Source organism: Python bivittatus, unplaced genomic scaffold, assembly GCF_059951505.1.
Source record: "Python bivittatus isolate LINGU-HERP-01145 unplaced genomic scaffold, Pbiv_v1 ctg000020_np1212, whole genome shotgun sequence".
In the NCBI taxonomy this organism is placed as follows: domain Eukaryota; kingdom Metazoa; phylum Chordata; class Lepidosauria; order Squamata; family Pythonidae; genus Python; species Python bivittatus.
In genome coordinates this window covers 16,311,018-16,328,610 of record NW_028277030.1, presented here as the reverse complement: position 1 = coordinate 16,328,610, position 17,593 = coordinate 16,311,018, and the positions used below count along the sequence as shown (strand labels likewise).

Here is a 17,593-nt window from a genome sequence, read left to right as displayed (position 1 = left end):
TATGCCCAGTGTAGCATCTATTTCCATATCATTCTTGTAGCTTGTCATTTTTAAATCCACTTTCAGATCAGTCTCAATCTTATGAGGTAAAACTTCCATAACATCTTTTAAACACTGTCTGTCTATAGAGGCAGACACTCTTAAAATTAACTTGAGTCCATTGGTCAAAAGTATCCTTCAATATATCCAATGTTAAAATATTTTGCTTCATTCTGTATTAGTAAATCAAATTTCTGTGTTCTCCTTCTTTAATTGTAATCTTTAGTTCCTTCTGGTTCCCTCTAGTGTCCAACCTTCAAAGTCGCATCCTATGATGTTTTTTTAAATAATTCATTTTCCAATGGGAAGGATTCTTATAATTCCAAAATCTTATTTCAAATCCATCTGGACCCTTAGTCCATTTGTAACTTTCCAAAATCAAGTTCTAATCAACCTTTTGCTGTTTATTCTTTTTTTCTTTTTTTAGTCCTTAAACTTGTATTTAAAACTTCTTTCACTAAGGATTGAAGGAAATTCACCTGGTGTTTTCAGACTTGTTGACCCAAAGGTTCCTAATAGCTGAAAAGCAGTTAACAAGTAATTTCTGAAAGCAATTTAAAAAGGAAGTATGCACAACCAGTGTCCTTAAAGGTACCAACCATGGTTTGAGCAAGATGGCTATTCTCTTGCCTTCCGCTCTAAACAGAGATCGCCCACCTGTGCTCCAAAGAGTTGATGCTCGCGAGGAGACCGCAAGACAGTGGCCCCCAGTGGGTTTTGAGCACTGGGAAACCATGGGAATAGCTATCTTGCTCACAACTGTGGTTGGCCCCCTTTAAAGAACACTAAGTTCGCAAACTTCCTTTTCTAATCATGTTTGGAAATTGCTTGTTAACTACTCTTAAGCTATTAAGAGACCTTCAGATCAACAAGTCTAAAAACACCAGGTGAGTTTTCCTTCAACCCTTCATGAAAGAAAATTTTAATAATAATTTTAGGAATTTTAAATGTTTGAATAAACAGCAAAAAGTTAAGTAAGACTTTAATCCTAGAAAGTTATAAATGGATTAAGGGTCCAAATAAATTTGGAATAAGATTTTGGAATTAATTATAAAGAATCCTTCCTGTGGGAAATAGATTTGTTTGGACTTTTCCAAGACAAAATAAAGATAAGCAATTTTAAAAATTGGACATTAGATGGAACTAAAAGTTTTAGTTAAAGGAGAAAAATACACAAGCCTGATTAACCACTAAAATGATGTAAAACATTTTAACATTAAAAATATTGAAGGACGCTTTTGAAAAATGGAATCAGAAGTTAGTATCAACAATGTCAATAGTGATGTTTGCTTCTATGAATAGACTGTGTCTGAAAGATATTTTGGAAGAAATGGCAGATGAGGAACAAGTTCTATTTGACAAGACAGAGTTGGCATCAAAAATAGATTTACGAATGATAGGTTATGAGAATGACATGGAAAAGGATGTCGCATTGGACATACAAAAGAAACTGGTTGATATTTTAAAAATCAAAAGGGAAATACAAGTAACAAACCAAGAGAGTGATCTGCATAATTCTTTTATATTCGATTTACAAAAGAGGATTGTTAAAAGTTTTAAAGAATGTTGTGAGAAGGGACAAAGTAGAAATGAAATCAAATTCTACATTTGAATGGACTGTTAGAAGGAAGAAATATAAAGTTGATTTGATCAAGGTTAAAATATTTTGTTATTTCTGGTAACCTTTAATGGGCTTTCTGCTGACTCTACGATTGAAAAGATGACGCTTTATGGATTTGTCTATAGATAAGAGATGGGATATGGGATGAAAAGATCATTGCTCGTAAACTAAAAGGGGGTGAAAAGTTACAAAAATGTTTATGTGTTGTGATGAAGGTTGGAAGTCATTTCTTTATATATATTTTTTTCTTCTTTTGCACTTTTTTTTTCTATTCCTTTTAGTTTGTATTAGATTTTACTATTGTAATTGAAATTCTATCGATCTAATTTACTTCAAGATCAGCGATATCAATAGATCAAATGCAAGACCTGTCTGCTGTTTTATATACTAGCAATCCATGTACAGAACATTTAGGAAATACCTGGGTTTGAAAAATACTGAGTACAGTAAGCCTACATTAGAAAATGCAAAAATATATATATTCAAGCATCAGTAAATGCATAGGTGATTCCATTTTCTTATATACCTCCTTTAAATGGTTTGTGCTCACTTCCAAATAAACATGAACACTGACATATCCATTGTTTCATAAGTCTGTGGAAATCTAATCCATACGTTCACTTCTGTGTCTTAGAAATGGATTGTATACTGTTAGCTTAAGTATGAAAAAGCTTGTAGTTCACTGCTGTGACCCTGGAATGGAGACAGAGAACCAACCAGTTTCCTTCTTAGTGTCAATGGAATAGTGTGAAAGAATATGGATACAATAAATAGTATTTATTATATATGCTGACATTATCTAAAAGGATAGGACCCTACTGGTGTGAAAAGTAGAAGAGAGGTCATTCCAGTAGTTTATCAAAAGCATTCCAGTGCAAGGATCATATTCTAATTTCAATATTCCTTTTATCTTTCTATTGCATAATAAACCAAACATATATAATCTGCAATCTTGCTTTGCTCCAGGCTCTTCTGCAATTCTTTAGCAAGGGGCCCAGTGATCACTGTAGTTTGTGCATGCCAATTAAAGCGTTTTGTTGCACCTATCTCCAATTTTGAGTATTTTTCTCACATGCCCATGAAACAGCCAAGACACAAACTTACGAAGCAGAGATGTGCAAAACATATCACACAACTCGGTATAAGGTGGCACACGCACCTCGAAGCATGTATTCACTTGCCTACACATGGATCTGAAAGACAAGCTCCAGCACTTTTTCTCTCTTTTATTCAGGCACACAAGATGGCGTGATGCACTTCAAGTTCCTGGCTCCCATCACTCCCCACAACCACCACCCTAAAAGGCAAGCTGAGTTGAGGCTGAGTAACTCAGTCAGCCAGAGCGCTTCTAGGGATGAGGCAGCAGGGAGAAGGCTGGCAGTGCATTGGGGGGGGGGGGGTGGCACAAGCTTGCTGGGTGGTGCAGCTGAGGGGCCTGTCAGGCGAACAGAGCAAGATCAGCAACCAAGCCAGTGCAGTTATGATGGAGGAAGAAAAGGACAAGGTGTACCAACCTTGCCTTTCTTGGCCCTGAAGGCTCCTCTGGATTTGCCTCAGCCCAAACCAGGAAAACCTAAATGATCCCACATTTCACCTTAAGACCATGATCTGCCTGGGATGCTCCAGCCAAACTTTTGAGGAATGTGCATTTGTTCCATGTACTGAACGACGCACATTTTCTGCTTTGTGCACATCCCAAATGTGAAACCAGGAACAGGTGATTGTAGTAAAAACAAAAAAGGAAAGACACCCTCCAAGTGACATCCAGCAGAAAAAGACAGCTCAGATCAGTTATGTGTAGGAACACAATTTGACTTAATATGTGTTGCGTATACTGTTATAACTCACATTAAAGCTTTTAAAAAAGCAGAAATTAGAAATACCAAAAAGCAATACTACATGAATGGGTTGGTGGAAAAGCAAGCATTCCACAAGAAATTCCACAACATGGGTCCTTGGGCAAATGTAAGTGATCCGGTGTGTATGACTGTAGCGCAACTCATACAGGAATGCTCTCTTCCCATAACAAAGCAGTGAAACTATTTAAAATACTAAACTTTTATTTTCACATTTACATTTAGTCTTTCCGTTCCCAGATCACCACTACTATGCATTATCAAAACATTCCATACATATTTTAAATGAAAAGGGTGGAGTCCCAGTATTAAAAACTGAACAGGTATTGTGGACCACACATTCTTGCCAAAACAATCTGGACGACATTAATCAGACTCTGGAGAGAAAGCTTCAGTCAGGTATTAATGGTTAAACACACAGGACTGTAATTTAAAAAGGAGCCATTTAACTTCTTGCTTACAAAGACTGCCTCCATTGCCAGAGCTCTTGAACCACCTAGAAACATACACAGGGAAGTTAGCTTTATCTGAATCTTCTACTGAAATTCGTAGTCTTACAACAGCATAAAACTTGTGAATAATCACATATTATTTAGTAGATGTAATGCCTTCAAAAATATTCATGGGTACGGAATATATTGAAAACTTCTCCAGTTATAGGTTTACTACAGACGCATATGCAGGAATTCCAAGTCTGTGCTCATTTTGAAAAAAGTTTGCCAAATGCTCCATCAGGTCACAAAGTTTAAAATTATTCAGTGTATTTTCCCATTCACAGCTTACAAAGCATAGTAAAGGAAAGCAAAGGGAGTGTATCAGGCAATTAACTCAGTTGACTTCTGTCTTGCCCTTCAGTATTTTAACTAAAACTTTCAAGCATTTTCCTTTAAGTAGCTACAATTTCACTCAACTCTCCTTGACAGGTCTGAATTGCTGAGGGGGAGAAAAACATTGCTTCAGAAATTTTAGATTTACAGATCTAACCCAATAAACTTGTTCCTGACACTAGTATCACCACTTCCTAGCATGTTCTCTCACATGCTGTTTGACTGGGGGGGGGGGGAGCTTAAAAGCTATAAAATAGATTTGATCTAGAAACAGGAATTAAAGAGCAGGCAAGCACATCCAGCAACGCTCAACTGCAAAAACACTTTATTTGGTCAAAAATGTTATTGAAGAGCCCTAAGGGCTTACTGAAAGAGCTCACTGACCCCCTAAATGGAGAAAAATGTTAACATTCTCCATAATCACCACCAGAAAAACCTCTTGTGGTGGTTTTTCATTGCAATAACCGGAAGAAATAGCACAATTCTGTTAATTTAAGCAATTTTATCAAGATATAATTAATTCCATTACCTTCGGGTCCTCTGTCTTGTAACAACTCTTAATGTAATTTGCAAACTTGGCTTCTAACTTAGGAAGATTAATTCCCTATTGAATAAAGGAAAGAGACAAATACAACATTAAAACAATGAACTACAAAATCTATAGTTCACGCTACAAATAAGTTAATTTAAGATACAACTGACTCACATGCAAATGCCCTAGGGAAATCTTGCAACTGTCAACGAAGACCCATGGAACTGCGGTTCACATGGCAAAATATATTAAATGGGGACTGCAAGCTAAAATTACAATTGGCAGGAGCAAAAATCTACTTCTTCCACCAAAAGATGCCTAATGCCTTTTGCCTGGAAGAATGCATGGAGGAAAAGGTGAGGAGGCGGGTGTCCCTCCAATGTGAAAACGCAAAAATAATATAAGCACAATATTTATGTGTTCACCACCACTAGGAGGTTTACAATCAAGCACAAGTTTTCTACATTAAAAACACATTCTACCACAGTAGCCACAACTGTTCAGTATGATAAAATTACCTTTTCCATGGTTGTCTGCATTTTTGTTTTTATCTCCTCTATAGAGAATTGTTTTGGTGATTTTACAGGCCGTGGTGTTTTAGGAGTCTCTGGTGCCTTCTCTTTCTGGGATTCTGGAGTCTGAAACATACCAAACTAGGGTTAAAAATCCCTCAACAATAAAACAAAAAATCTGATGAGTGACAATTTAATTCCCAGTACCTGTTACATAACTGTATTCTATTGATGAGATTATATGACTGACGCCCAGGTTTCATCATGGTGTGCTAAATCTAAGCCCCAGCTTGTATTAATGAGGAAGGGAAAAGCAAGCAGACAAAAGGTAGGAAGGGAAAAATCTTCGGCCATTATGCTGTCTGGACAAATAATAGCAAGCAGGGCTTACTTAACTTCAGTAGTTTTATATAACGGAATGTATTTTTTAAAAGACATTTCAAGTATGTGCTTCTAAACCTCCAGTAAATGTTTCTTTTATGTCTGTTTAGTAAAATGTCTTTTAAATCTTTAACTCGGCTTTAGTAGATACAAGTAAGAGTTTCATCATAAATAATACCCAATACTATTTAGCATTTGTCTTTGTCACCACATTTTTAGTGATTATTCTATCCACATTACAGAAGATATTCATCCATCCACTTCTGCAAGGATGATGGATTGTGTCAGTGTTCGACTGCAGATGATTGTACAAGGATTCAGCCTACTCTTTGCCTTGCACCCTCATCCTACTTTTATTTGGAAGTCTGTGCTGCTTTAGCCAGTTCATTTACAGGTAGTCCTGGCTTAATGACTACAAGTGGGGCTGGCAACTGTCACTAAGCAATGTGGTCATTAAGTGAAACATCACATGACCGCGCAGGACTTATGACATCACTTTCATTGTTAAGCAAGTCACCGTGTTAAGCCATGGTTAAGTGAATCACCCAGTCATTAAGCGAGAAATCACATGACCACAACTTGTGATTTTACTGCCGGTTTCTCCACTGACTCTGCTTGTTGGAAGCTGGCTGTGATGTACACAAATGGCAATCACATGACCACAGGGATGCTCCAATGGCTGATCGTAAAGTTACTTTTCCAGCGTTGTCATAACTTCGAACAGTCACTAAACAGGGCAGTCATTAAGTGAGGTCTATCTGTACTTCTCTCAACTATACAACTAGTGCTATTAGTTTTTATCTTGTGATAATTGACAGGGAGAAGATCTTGAATGAGCATTCTATGTTTTTAAGAATACATTTTCTAGATTCTAATTTTAATTCCTATAATACACAGGTATTATATTTTAATCAGATATTAAAAACGTAGATTAGCACTACTTCTAATTTTCTAAATTTATGTGAGCCAGTGACGAAAATTAATCTGCATACTCACTTTCAATTTGGATACTGTCAACTTTGGTGTTGCCAACTTAGAATCTTTTCCATTCTGTTTTGATTTTGGTGTCTTCTTCACAGAAGAATCTCTGGCAGGCTAAAAGCAGAGTACATGTTAATAGCCTCATTTTAATATTCTCAAAAAAAAGACTAAGCCAACTATTACTTGCCAGAATTTTTAGTCTACAACTTCCACAACCCATGTTTTTGTCCATGTTGGCTGGAACTGATGAAAACTGAAGTCCAAATCTACAGCCTGCCACTACTACAAAGGCTTAACTACAAGTTCATATAGAAATGAAAATGCAAAGTTCAGTGTTCCAGCAGAGTCCAGCCAAACAGTAACAATGCCATATGCAGGCTAAATGCTTATTTTCCAGTCTTGAGCAAAATTCATCTGGCATCATCCTCTTAAGACATTTTCTGCCTCAAAGGTATGGGGGGGGGGGGGGGCATGGCTTTAAATCAGTTTAGTTCTAATGTAGCCTGCTCAAACAATTTGGTTTACAGAGCATATGTTAATCTATTTGCATAGCATACAAAACTGTCTGAAAGAACATTGCAGTCAGTCAAAAATAATTGACCTGTAAGAGCCGTGTACTCAAAATGGAAGCCATGTCTGACTCTGAATACATGTTTACTTATTTCCACCATCTATTTATCTATATGCAGTAAAAACTGCTGTTTTAGAACTATTCTTATTTATCTTCTAAGAAAACCGGGCTGTTATTTTAAGCTATAGCTCCACCTAGTGATGCTGTCTCCAGGAACATTTATATAACTTAACTCTGCACTAAACTATTGAGCCAAATGTGGGAAAATTTTAATTTAGCCTTACATAAAATTTCGTAATTTGAAAGCAGATTTTTTTACATTTATTCCAAATACTTCCTTAACCAATGCAATTTGAATCAGCTCAGTTGCCATCCTCTTCATTTTTCAGCTCAAAAATTTACTTTTAAAGATAAGAGAAACACCTTCCTCTTTCTATCTTACAATTCACAAAAACTTTTTCCAGTTCAGAGATTCTTTTACCTTCTTTAAGTGCAGCCAAGTGCAGTTTCCCTTCACAGAAAATATAGTTAAAACACATAGGGAAAAGATAGAACAAATAGCCTACTGTGCCAGCTGAATGGTGTCAACATTGATATTCAACAGATATATGCTGTTCACTGTTGAAAACAGCACCTTATCATTCAATAAGCAATGTAATGTGAGAAGGCATGAAACAGAATAACCAAATGCATTTTCTGGGAAGAGGAGACAAACAGCTACTCCTAAACGGGTCATCTGGTATCCACAATATTGGGGAGAACACAGGAAAATAATGTTCTGCACGTGGACTATCGAGTTCCATTCTGGGGTCAAAAGCAACAAGATGTGTAAAACTTCCAGATTTTAATGATGCAGGCTGCCCATCCTAAATAGGTTTTTAAAAGCAGAAATTCAAATATTCAGCACAGGGCTACATGATTCTGTCTGGATTTGCAGCTTCCAATGATCTCCTTTGAATCCCTTAAATTCATATACCTTAAGTCCACTTTCACTTCTCACTACAAAGTCAGATATTATGAAGTAGTTTAAGGAGTAGAAATACTTACCTTTTTCTGTGGAATCTTATCTTCCTCATCATCATCTTCGTCCTCATCCTCATCATCACTGCAATCAAAATTCAGTTTATGTAAATTCTTTAAGCCTGTCAAGTCTAATAAACTTGATATCCCAATCCCAATTCTATACTAGCACAGGGTGGGGGGTGGGAAAGAGCCAAAACGGCAGGCACAGTGCAGCCATCCCCCTTCTTTGTGTGTATGCAACACACATTAGGGGTTGCATCTTTGATCTCATGGCTTCGCCCACCATCTTGATTTTTTTGACCTCTATCCCCACAACAGATGTTGGAACAAGATGAGAAAAACAGCAACTTAATGGAAGACAGATCTTGATGAAGAATGTGGTATCCCAGTCTAATGGAAGTTTCACAGAAGACAGCAGCAGGCCTAATCATGTGAAATTTTTCTTAAGTTTTTAATATGAAAATTTAGATTCTCTGATAAAATCATACTTCCACACATTATCTAACCAAATGTAGAGTTCAGGTATGTAATACAGGCACTATTTTAAAAAATAATGTAGTCTCTAAAATACATACCCAAAATAGATTTAACAACTTTAGAGAAATGTTTCTCAATTGTATTTCCTACCCAGGCTACTTATTTAAACCCAATAAATTACTTCAAATGTAACATACTCTTCTTCATCGTCCTCGTCGTCATCATCATCTTCATCATCATCCCCCTTGTCTGTCATCCTTGCTTTTTTCTTTGAAAGAACAAATGTAAGTTAGGAGAACACATGTACCATATTCAATTCTTTTTACATCTCCCAATGTAAAGATTATCAAGGATGTCAATCAAATTAGGAAAACGGTTAATCTGTTTCTTTTACATGTCCCACTAGAAGCAGTTCAACCATCAGTTTTATTCACAGGCTTGATTCACAAAGTGCTTCAGTAATTTTCTTCTGCAATCTAAAATAATTTGGGTTCGTGTGGCTAAATTTACAGCACAGGAGTATTCCTAATATCCTGCAGTACAGATGAAAATAGCGCATTCCATCTGAAGCTTACCTGGGGAACTTTAGCCAATGTCACACCTGCAGGTCTTTTTGCCATATTTTGTTGTACTTTATCCTCTTCATCTTCAGATTCTGGTTCTTCCTCTAAAGCTATTACAGAAGATAGAGTAAACCAGACATTATTTTCCAACCATCAAGACAAAACTGAAACTAAATTTTATTTAGCAAGCTGAATGGAAATAACCCAAATTAAAACACAGAGTGTTATAAACTTCCATACCTACAAGATGTTGTCCACTGACATAAACAGGTCCTGAGCCACTTTTCAATCTCAGAGTTACAGGAGGTGTAATTTCAAAGCCACCTAATGAAACCTTAAGGGGAAAATAGAAAGTACAAATGAAATGAAAAAAATTGACAGGCAGAGACATCATTAACTGGAACTCAAACCAAAACAGGCTGAAGGAGGTAGCTATTATTTCCAAACAAAGCTAAAAATTGCAACCCAACTGACTAAGGATCCTTTGCTCAAAGTTAAGATAGCTAACCAAGGAGACCAAAAAAAAGGGGGGGGGCTCTCAAGAAAGGGAAATTTCTTTCCTAAGAAAGGGGAGGAAATACAAAACACACTAATTCAGTTTAAGTAGGGTTGCCCTTGAAGGCCTAAACTCTGCAGAGGACCCAAAATACAGCTGCCTACTTGCAGCCCTAACCAGTTCAGAATAACACCTGTTTTGCACAAGTTTCACTGGCTGCCAGTAGGCTTCTGGGCCCAATTCAAGGTGCTGGGAGTTACTTATTAATCCCTCCATACACTTGTTCCCTCTGGGAATGTCTTCTGAAGGTATTATCTTCCCATCCTACATGGCCCAGCAGGGAAGGATGCTCTGAGTGCTCCCCCCACTAAGCAATCAGAGGGCTGAAATCATTCTCAGTATCAGCCTCCTTACTCTAGAACAGCATTTCTCAACCTTGGCAGCTTGAAGATGCATGGACTTCAACTCCCAGAATTCCCCAGCCAGCATGTTAGGGAATTCTGGGAGCTGAAGTCCATGCATCTTCAAGCTGCCACGGTTGAGAAACACTGCTCTAGAACAACATGGTCCCTGAGATCAGGCTGGCCCCCAAACTTCTGTCCTTTAAGCTGCATGTATTTCCTAACATTTTCATTATAAACAACACAAAAATGTGTTCAAAACATCTGCATTTCACTATTCAAACCAAGCACATAAAAAACAGAAGTTTTATCACAAACTTGGAGCAAAATAAGTTGGTCATAATATAAGGCCTTTTTGAGCTTTTGCTTCAGATTGGCTTTTTCCAAACCTGGCTCTTCCCCACAGTATTGGCAGAATGAGAAAATGCAGAAGCAGCGCTCATTTAAGCAGACAGCAATGCTGCTGGACTACACAGATGCCACATCTCAATTCATCAGAACTTATGAATAGTGCCCACAGCTGTCTGCCTTTAAAAAAAAAAAAACCAACTGGGGAAGAATCAAAAGAAATGTCGGTAACCAGTTATCAGTCACTTCTGATTCATGATTTGAAGGACATAATTTTGCCACAATCTTAGTACCCAAAGGCGAACATAAATTTTTGTCGAGTACCCTGCATGTTTATAGAGGTGTTCCCAATCAAGGTTTGTGAACTGCAAAGCATTATGCTGCTTTTATTGAGCTTGATATATAGAGTGCTTAAATATTAGTCTATGCTTAATATCATGACTATGTTGCTTTTGTTTGTTAAGCACTGGTGGCAGCTTGCCAAATATGTAACTCTGCTATGTACTTGGGCCTTAGAGAAAAGAGATACCTCATCAATACTTACCAATATGGGGGAGGGGGGATCTGTTTTTGTCCCTGGGCTCTACTGAAGAAAATCACTTTAAGCTACTCCTGCTGGGCTTCTGTAGCTAGATACACATGCTAAAAACAGTGTCTGAACTATTGCTTCCCTTCCTTACAGGAATTTCCATGGCCAAGGGTGGACTAAAACCTAAGTCCTCCTGCTTCTCACCCAACACCAAGCTATCCGTTCTGCAAACCACTGGAATCCAATGTCTTTACTGATAGAGACTTGACTGTAACACAAGTAGCATTTCTGAAATATAGTGGAAAGACCTGAAGTTATTTCTGAATTACTACCTCTTGCTGTAGGAGTTGGAGTCTATGGATTATGGCTAAGCTTGGCAGTTGAGCAGCCTGACAAATTTAAAAGATCCCTCTAAAAAAGGCTAGGACCAGCTCCTTAAGACAAAGGCAATACAATGCCTAAAGGTATTCTCTGGAGGCAAGTATGCACTCCAAGGAGAATGGGGAGAAAAAGCAGATTCCAGAGGAATGAGGAGACTAGCTGAAGAAAAACAAATGAGTGACAATAAATTAGTCTGTGCTGTGTATGGAGAATCCCTGCCTCACAACCAGCAAACTATAAGAGTCATTAAAACAAAGCCCTGGTGGAGAATTGGGGATCTGGAAGAGATCTTTTATTCTTAGATGCTATGATTTGAGAGAATGAGAAAGGTGAGTATGCTAAAAATTAGGGAAAGCAGTCCCACCAACGGTTGCATCCATGTTCTTCTTTAATAAATTCCCTATCTCTTTATCAAAGGTTGCAACAATAAGCATTGTAGTCACATGTGAAACATTAATCAAAGCAGGTGGGAAAATCTTTTCAGCATGTGCTTAAAGAGAGTGATTGACTATAAGCAGGACCCAAAAAACTAAAGGGCCAGTTAGATATTTGAAAGGAAAATTGTGTAACAGCATCAGTTCTCAACAATTACCCATTAGGACAAACTCTAACAATGGTAATATATCAATACAAGGTAACTAATGGGAAGGGTTTCTAAGAACAATTTACAAAGGCAGAGATCTGAAAAGCATGTTCTTCATTTCCAGAAATAACAGCCTAGATAAACTAGTAGCGTAATGAACACAGTATTCCTGTTACATTAGGTACTTTCCAATTTAACAAATCCAGATGCTTTGGGCACACTAACTTTGAGGGAAAAAGTCAAATAGACACAGGCCTGTAATTACTTGTATAACTTCTGGGGTGCATTTCAAGGCAGCCTATTTTGTTATAAAGTACAAATTGGGGATTTTCCTCCCCCCAATCTCATTTCTTGCCCTCTTATTTGGGGAACAGCAGACATCACATAATCCTCCAAAGTAGGATAATTGGCAGCTGTGTGCTGATATAATGAATCCAGTTGAGAACACCAAGACCATCAAGGGTAGAGCAAGTAACACCAAGACCACCAAGGGTAGAGCAAGTCAGCTGACATAATCAGAGGACAAGGTTAATTCTATCCATCTTCCTTCCTCTGTGGAAGCTCTGACCTAGACATTCTACTGTGTGACCTCAGTGGGACAAGTGGTCGCAGTAACAAGCTATTACTGGAGCCAAAATAGCCAGAATCAGATTATGGGGCAGTTAAGGGTAAGATAAGGGATTTTCTTCTAGGATCCACAACTGCCAAAACAATAAATAATTGGAACATATTTATAAAGATGCATTTTTATTATGTCATCTATTACTTATGTTATTTATAAAGATGCATTTTTAGAACTTTATTGAAAAACAATACATGAGTGTAAACATACACTGGAATTCAATTCTTGTTACCCAGTCAGAGTTCCCATAATGTGGAGAAAGCAATGTATTTAAAACAGTTCAAAATTCTCATAATGCTAGAGTGCAACCAGTGCCAGAAATGGCAATTTACGCTTGCAATTCTTTCTACTCATTTTACTGGACAAGAAATATTCTTACCGTAGGCTGAACTGACATCTTCAAGGATGCCAGTGTGACTTTTATCTGGTTGCCTTCATAGTCCAATGCTTCTGCTTCAACAACATGTAATTCATCTTTAGCGCCAGTTCCTAAACTAACCTGCATTGCAAAGTACAATGTTTTAGAAGACGTTTTCTTTATCTCCCAAGTACCTCCGCCAACAGCAATCAGTACTAAAAAATGTACCGTTGTTTTATTACCTATCCAGACAGAATTAAATGTAACAACTGAGCACACGCTACCATAACCAGCTTGCATATTCAGCAACTGAACATTACTGCATTGTATACTGCATATAACGGGGATTTTGTTATGTACATCTGAGGATGCCTTGCATGATGGTGATTAATGATTAAAAGCATTTTAAACAACCATAAACCATGTCCAAACAGCAGCTGTAGTCTACAACTGTCAATTAAAATTAGTGTCTTCACCACAATTGAAAAATGAAGTGTCCTTTTATTTAATCTGCACACTCAGTACTTAACTCAAGATTTCAAATTCCCAAGAAAAGGAAAAAACCTACCGTTCTTAGAGAAAGTTGATGTTCGTTTTCTTCATCATTCACCTTAAAGTGATATGGCTTATCTCCCTTCAGTTCACAGCCTGCAGAAGCAATATGTTGTGACCATGTAATTATAAAAACTTAAATATAATCCCACTTCAGATCAAAATACAAGATTTATGTAATTATTACATTTACCTATAAAAAATGTCCTACGGAAGTGTTTTCCCAAGTGTACAGTCTAGACAAAGCTGCAACACGTGGGGCAGCTAATCTTCCACCGCAATGCCAGGACTTATTTAGTACAGCCACCAATTTAGGATTTACAGGTACAACAGCAGCAGCGAATGTCGTTTTATTCTGCCTGTAGGCCACGAAAACGACGTTGCCATCTACAGTTTGCAAGATGCATCACGCCCTACCTAGGGAAGCACGTGGCCATCCATCTTTCTTCCCCTGCCTATCTCCAGTATAATACTGGCATCGGCGCAACCGTTTCAAGTGGCACCAATTTAAAACGACCCTGTCGGAGACATGACTGATGCGAAGGACTACTTCTCCTGGATCGAAAAGGAACCCTACTGCTCCGCTACCAACTGTACCTGGATTCGCACATGCTGGGCACTCGGCTAGAGTACGACCCCGAGCGCCGTACGAACTCAGCCAGCAAACCACGGCTCAGCGTGTTGCGTGACCAAAACCAATTGCATCGTTTAAAAATTGAAGTGGAAAGGCGCCGCGACGGAGACCCAGAGAGGAAAGAGGCCTAACTCGGCCACGTGGCGAGGAAAGCAGCAGCCGTGGTTTGGAGGGGGGTCCAGCCAAGGCGGCGGACCGCGAAAAATAAAGCATTTCTCCGGGGCCCGCACGCCGCTTTCTCCCTGCCAAGGCGGCCGCCTCCGCCCGCCAAACCTCGGCCACGTGCGAAGGCCCAGTGGAGCAGCCTTCCCGCCCGGCCGCCCCTGCAGCGGAAGAGAGCGCCGGAGGCGGGCGCTGCAGAAGCGGCGCTCGACCGATTTATTACCGAAAAGGAAGGTCTGCGGGCGCAGGGAGCCCATGTTGTCCATATCGCTGTCCTCCATGCTGCTGCCGGTGCTGCTGCGCGCGCCTCGGAGCGCTTCCTCCACGCGCTTCGGCCGCCGAAGATTCGGGAGAGAGAAAGGAAAAAAAAAAGGCTCGAGCACTATGGCGCCGACGCAGCAGGAACAGCAACGACCTCTGGGAAAGAACCCGCCTTTTGCTCCCTCCCACCTATATGAAGCCCCAAATCTCGCGAGAGGTGACGGTAACCTTTGGCGGCTCAGCAGCCGCGATTTTACGCGGGGGCCTCACAACGTGGGTCAGAGTGGCTCATGCGGTTGGAAGAGGGTGGGGCTTGGTTACGTCAGTGTGCGCAGGCGCTCTTCGAAGTCGAATTGCGATGCTCTGGGAGAGGGAATTCTGGAGCTTTGGGGGAATTCCAAGGCGTATGTCGTTCTTCTCTACGCGCCTTGAGAAAGTCTTAATTTCCATACAATATAGGGAAAATTGGGTTTTCTTGTCTTGTCTCCCTGTTGTTTGGGTCATACGTCAGTAGCAAAAGTCACTTGGATTTCCAGTCTGCCTGTGTTTGTTCCACCTATTAATTCAGAACACTCTAGATAAATGCTTCTGAAAGTGTGGCCCTAGGACTCCTGGGGGGCCCCAAGACCCTCTCAGTGGCCCTCAAAATCAATATTATTTGCTAGCCTGTGTTGAAAAATAATACAATGTTAAAATTCCATCAAATAATAGTGAGAGGCAGTAGCAGCAGCAAACGCTTCAATTTTAATTTTTAATACATATGGTAAATATCAATAAATATAACCCATATAAACGAAAGCTCTTTTGGGGTCCTCCATAATTTTTAAAAGCGGGAAGGGATCTTGAGAGGAAAATGTTTAAGAAACACTGCTCTAAATCCATGAAACAGTTATCCTAGATCAGATTGTCACAGTCTTATGTAAAAGCATTTTATGCTTTCAGATATCAGATAATTAAATTTGATGAAGCATCGGGAATATATATTAATGCAATCCCATGTACATCCACTTGCTGTTGACTTCAGAAGGAACTTGGTCTCAAATAAGGATATAAAATCACAGTCTTAAAGGAGGGAAGAAAAGGATGTAATCATTTCAGTGTTATTTGTAGGCTATCCTGGGGTATGAAAATAAAAGGCTGTAATTTGTAATTGAGTCTGAATGTATATATACAGTAAGTAAAGTACAGTACAGTTCTTTCATTGTATAGAGCCACAGCTGGGAAGGTAGCCGAAGCAAGTAAAAAAAAAGCACACTTACCAACACTTATTTCTGCTGTTAGAGATAGCTCTAAATCTAAGAAAATCCCCCAACTGCAAACTTAGGCTGCATTTATATAACACACTGAATGGCCCAATCACCTTTAGCCACCATGTACCTAGCTCACATAATTAGTGTGTGGTTCAGTGTGGTAATGCAAACCCAAAAAATCAGGCCAATGGTTAAGTGTATAATGAAAATACAAATTTTGTATTTCAGGAAGAATGCAACTTTGTCCAAAGCATGTTTGTCTACAGGAGAAAAGCAGAGGGGTATTTGGGAAAAGACTTGAATGGATAGATGTGGGGAAAGGGCCAAGTGTTTTATCCTCCCCCTCCTTTTCCCCAGTATAGTTCTCCCCTCAAGACTCTGCTTTCACCTCATGCAGGAAGATGGTGGTCTGTGGTGTTGTTGCACTCTATGAACAGCTAACTGGGCTGCCCTGGGTGTTTACTTATTGGAGGCTGAAGACATACAGAAATTGCTATGCAGACCTTCATGCCATAGTTTGGACATATTGGAATAAATCTGTGTCAGCATGTACCCAGCTCCTCAAGAGCAGTTCTCATCTCTCAACCAAGAGTCAAAAAAGATAAAAGGGATGGTAACACTGGAATATGATCTGATGCTTGGTCATGCTGACGACCTGGATCTCATGAAAGGGAAGGCCTGTGCTTAGAAAGAGATCCACTTTCTAGGACAAGTTATGGCTGTGAGTATGCCTCAGAATAACTCATGCTATCTGACTCTGTATCGGGCTCCAATAGTTATTCCAGCACAGAGGATTCTTTCCAAGAAATGGCTAGGAAGAGCAAAGAGTTCATGAAGCAAGTGTTCTGTAGCTCCAATTTGCAGTCAATGTAGAACCCAGAGTGTCGTCCCTGGAGCTCAAATATAAAGCCTCTCCTTTTGGGTGAAGAAGTACAGCAGAAAAGGCCTTGCTTTCAATGACTTCTCATGAGCAAACTCTGTTGGAGGCATCAGAGGAGCTGAAAAAAACAGCAGTAGCCTTGCAAAATCTAAGAGCACAGTGTTCCTTCCTGCAGGGGAGCCCCACTGGAGCCACGGCTCTTGGCCCCTCAGCTCAAGCTGATTGTTTCTGACTGTAGCCAGCTGCTCTCAGCCTTTGAACAAATATATACAAATGAGCTGCAGAAGCACTGTGAGCACCCTGCTCCTAGGCTGAGTCCTTGTGGCCCCGTTTTCCAAACAGTCTGGTGCTCTGTATGCAGAAGCTGCAAAAAACCTCAGAATCCATCATGGGGACAGTAAAATGGTGGCATGAACAGAAGGTGTTCTGGAATGGAAGTGCTGTAGCCACACTGAAGCTTGAAGAACAGCAGCAATACAAGGCCAGCCCTGCCACCCTAAGCGGCTCTCAGGCATCCTGAACATGGAAGGACTGCAAATTGTAGGAAAAGTGTCCCGTCCTAGGAAGCAAATGAGAGCCTGACAAACATTGTCCGTTTTCTCAGATGTAAGTATATTTTCTCTAATGTCTTTTTTGAAAGTTAAATAAAGACTTCTACTTAGGATAAAAACAAAAAAACATCTGGAAGAAAACAAACATCAATGAAAAATCCATACCCCGGCATATTACATACCGTTTGGTCCTTATTCTAAA

At 39.4% G+C, this 17,593-nt stretch overlaps 1 protein-coding gene and 1 pseudogene across 1 annotated transcript; one reads left to right on the top strand and one right to left on the bottom strand.

The window, feature by feature from the left end:
• Window positions 1-3,702: 3,702 nt before the first annotated feature.
• On the bottom strand, window positions 3,703-14,880 carry NPM1 (nucleophosmin 1). Its single transcript, XM_007441762.4, has 11 exons — window positions 14,673-14,880; window positions 13,670-13,749; window positions 13,123-13,242; window positions 9,624-9,717; window positions 9,396-9,493; window positions 9,018-9,088; window positions 8,368-8,425; window positions 6,765-6,863; window positions 5,394-5,513; window positions 4,873-4,947; window positions 3,703-4,012 (listed from the first exon to the last, which is right to left on the bottom strand). The coding sequence occupies exons 1-11, from the start codon at window positions 14,728-14,730 to the stop codon at window positions 3,974-3,976; spliced, it is 912 nt and encodes a 303-aa protein (XP_007441824.1). The 5' UTR covers window positions 14,731-14,880; the 3' UTR covers window positions 3,703-3,973.
• On the top strand, window positions 14,834-17,360 carry LOC112542461 (HAUS augmin-like complex subunit 7; annotated as a pseudogene).
• Window positions 17,361-17,593: the final 233 nt, after the last annotated feature.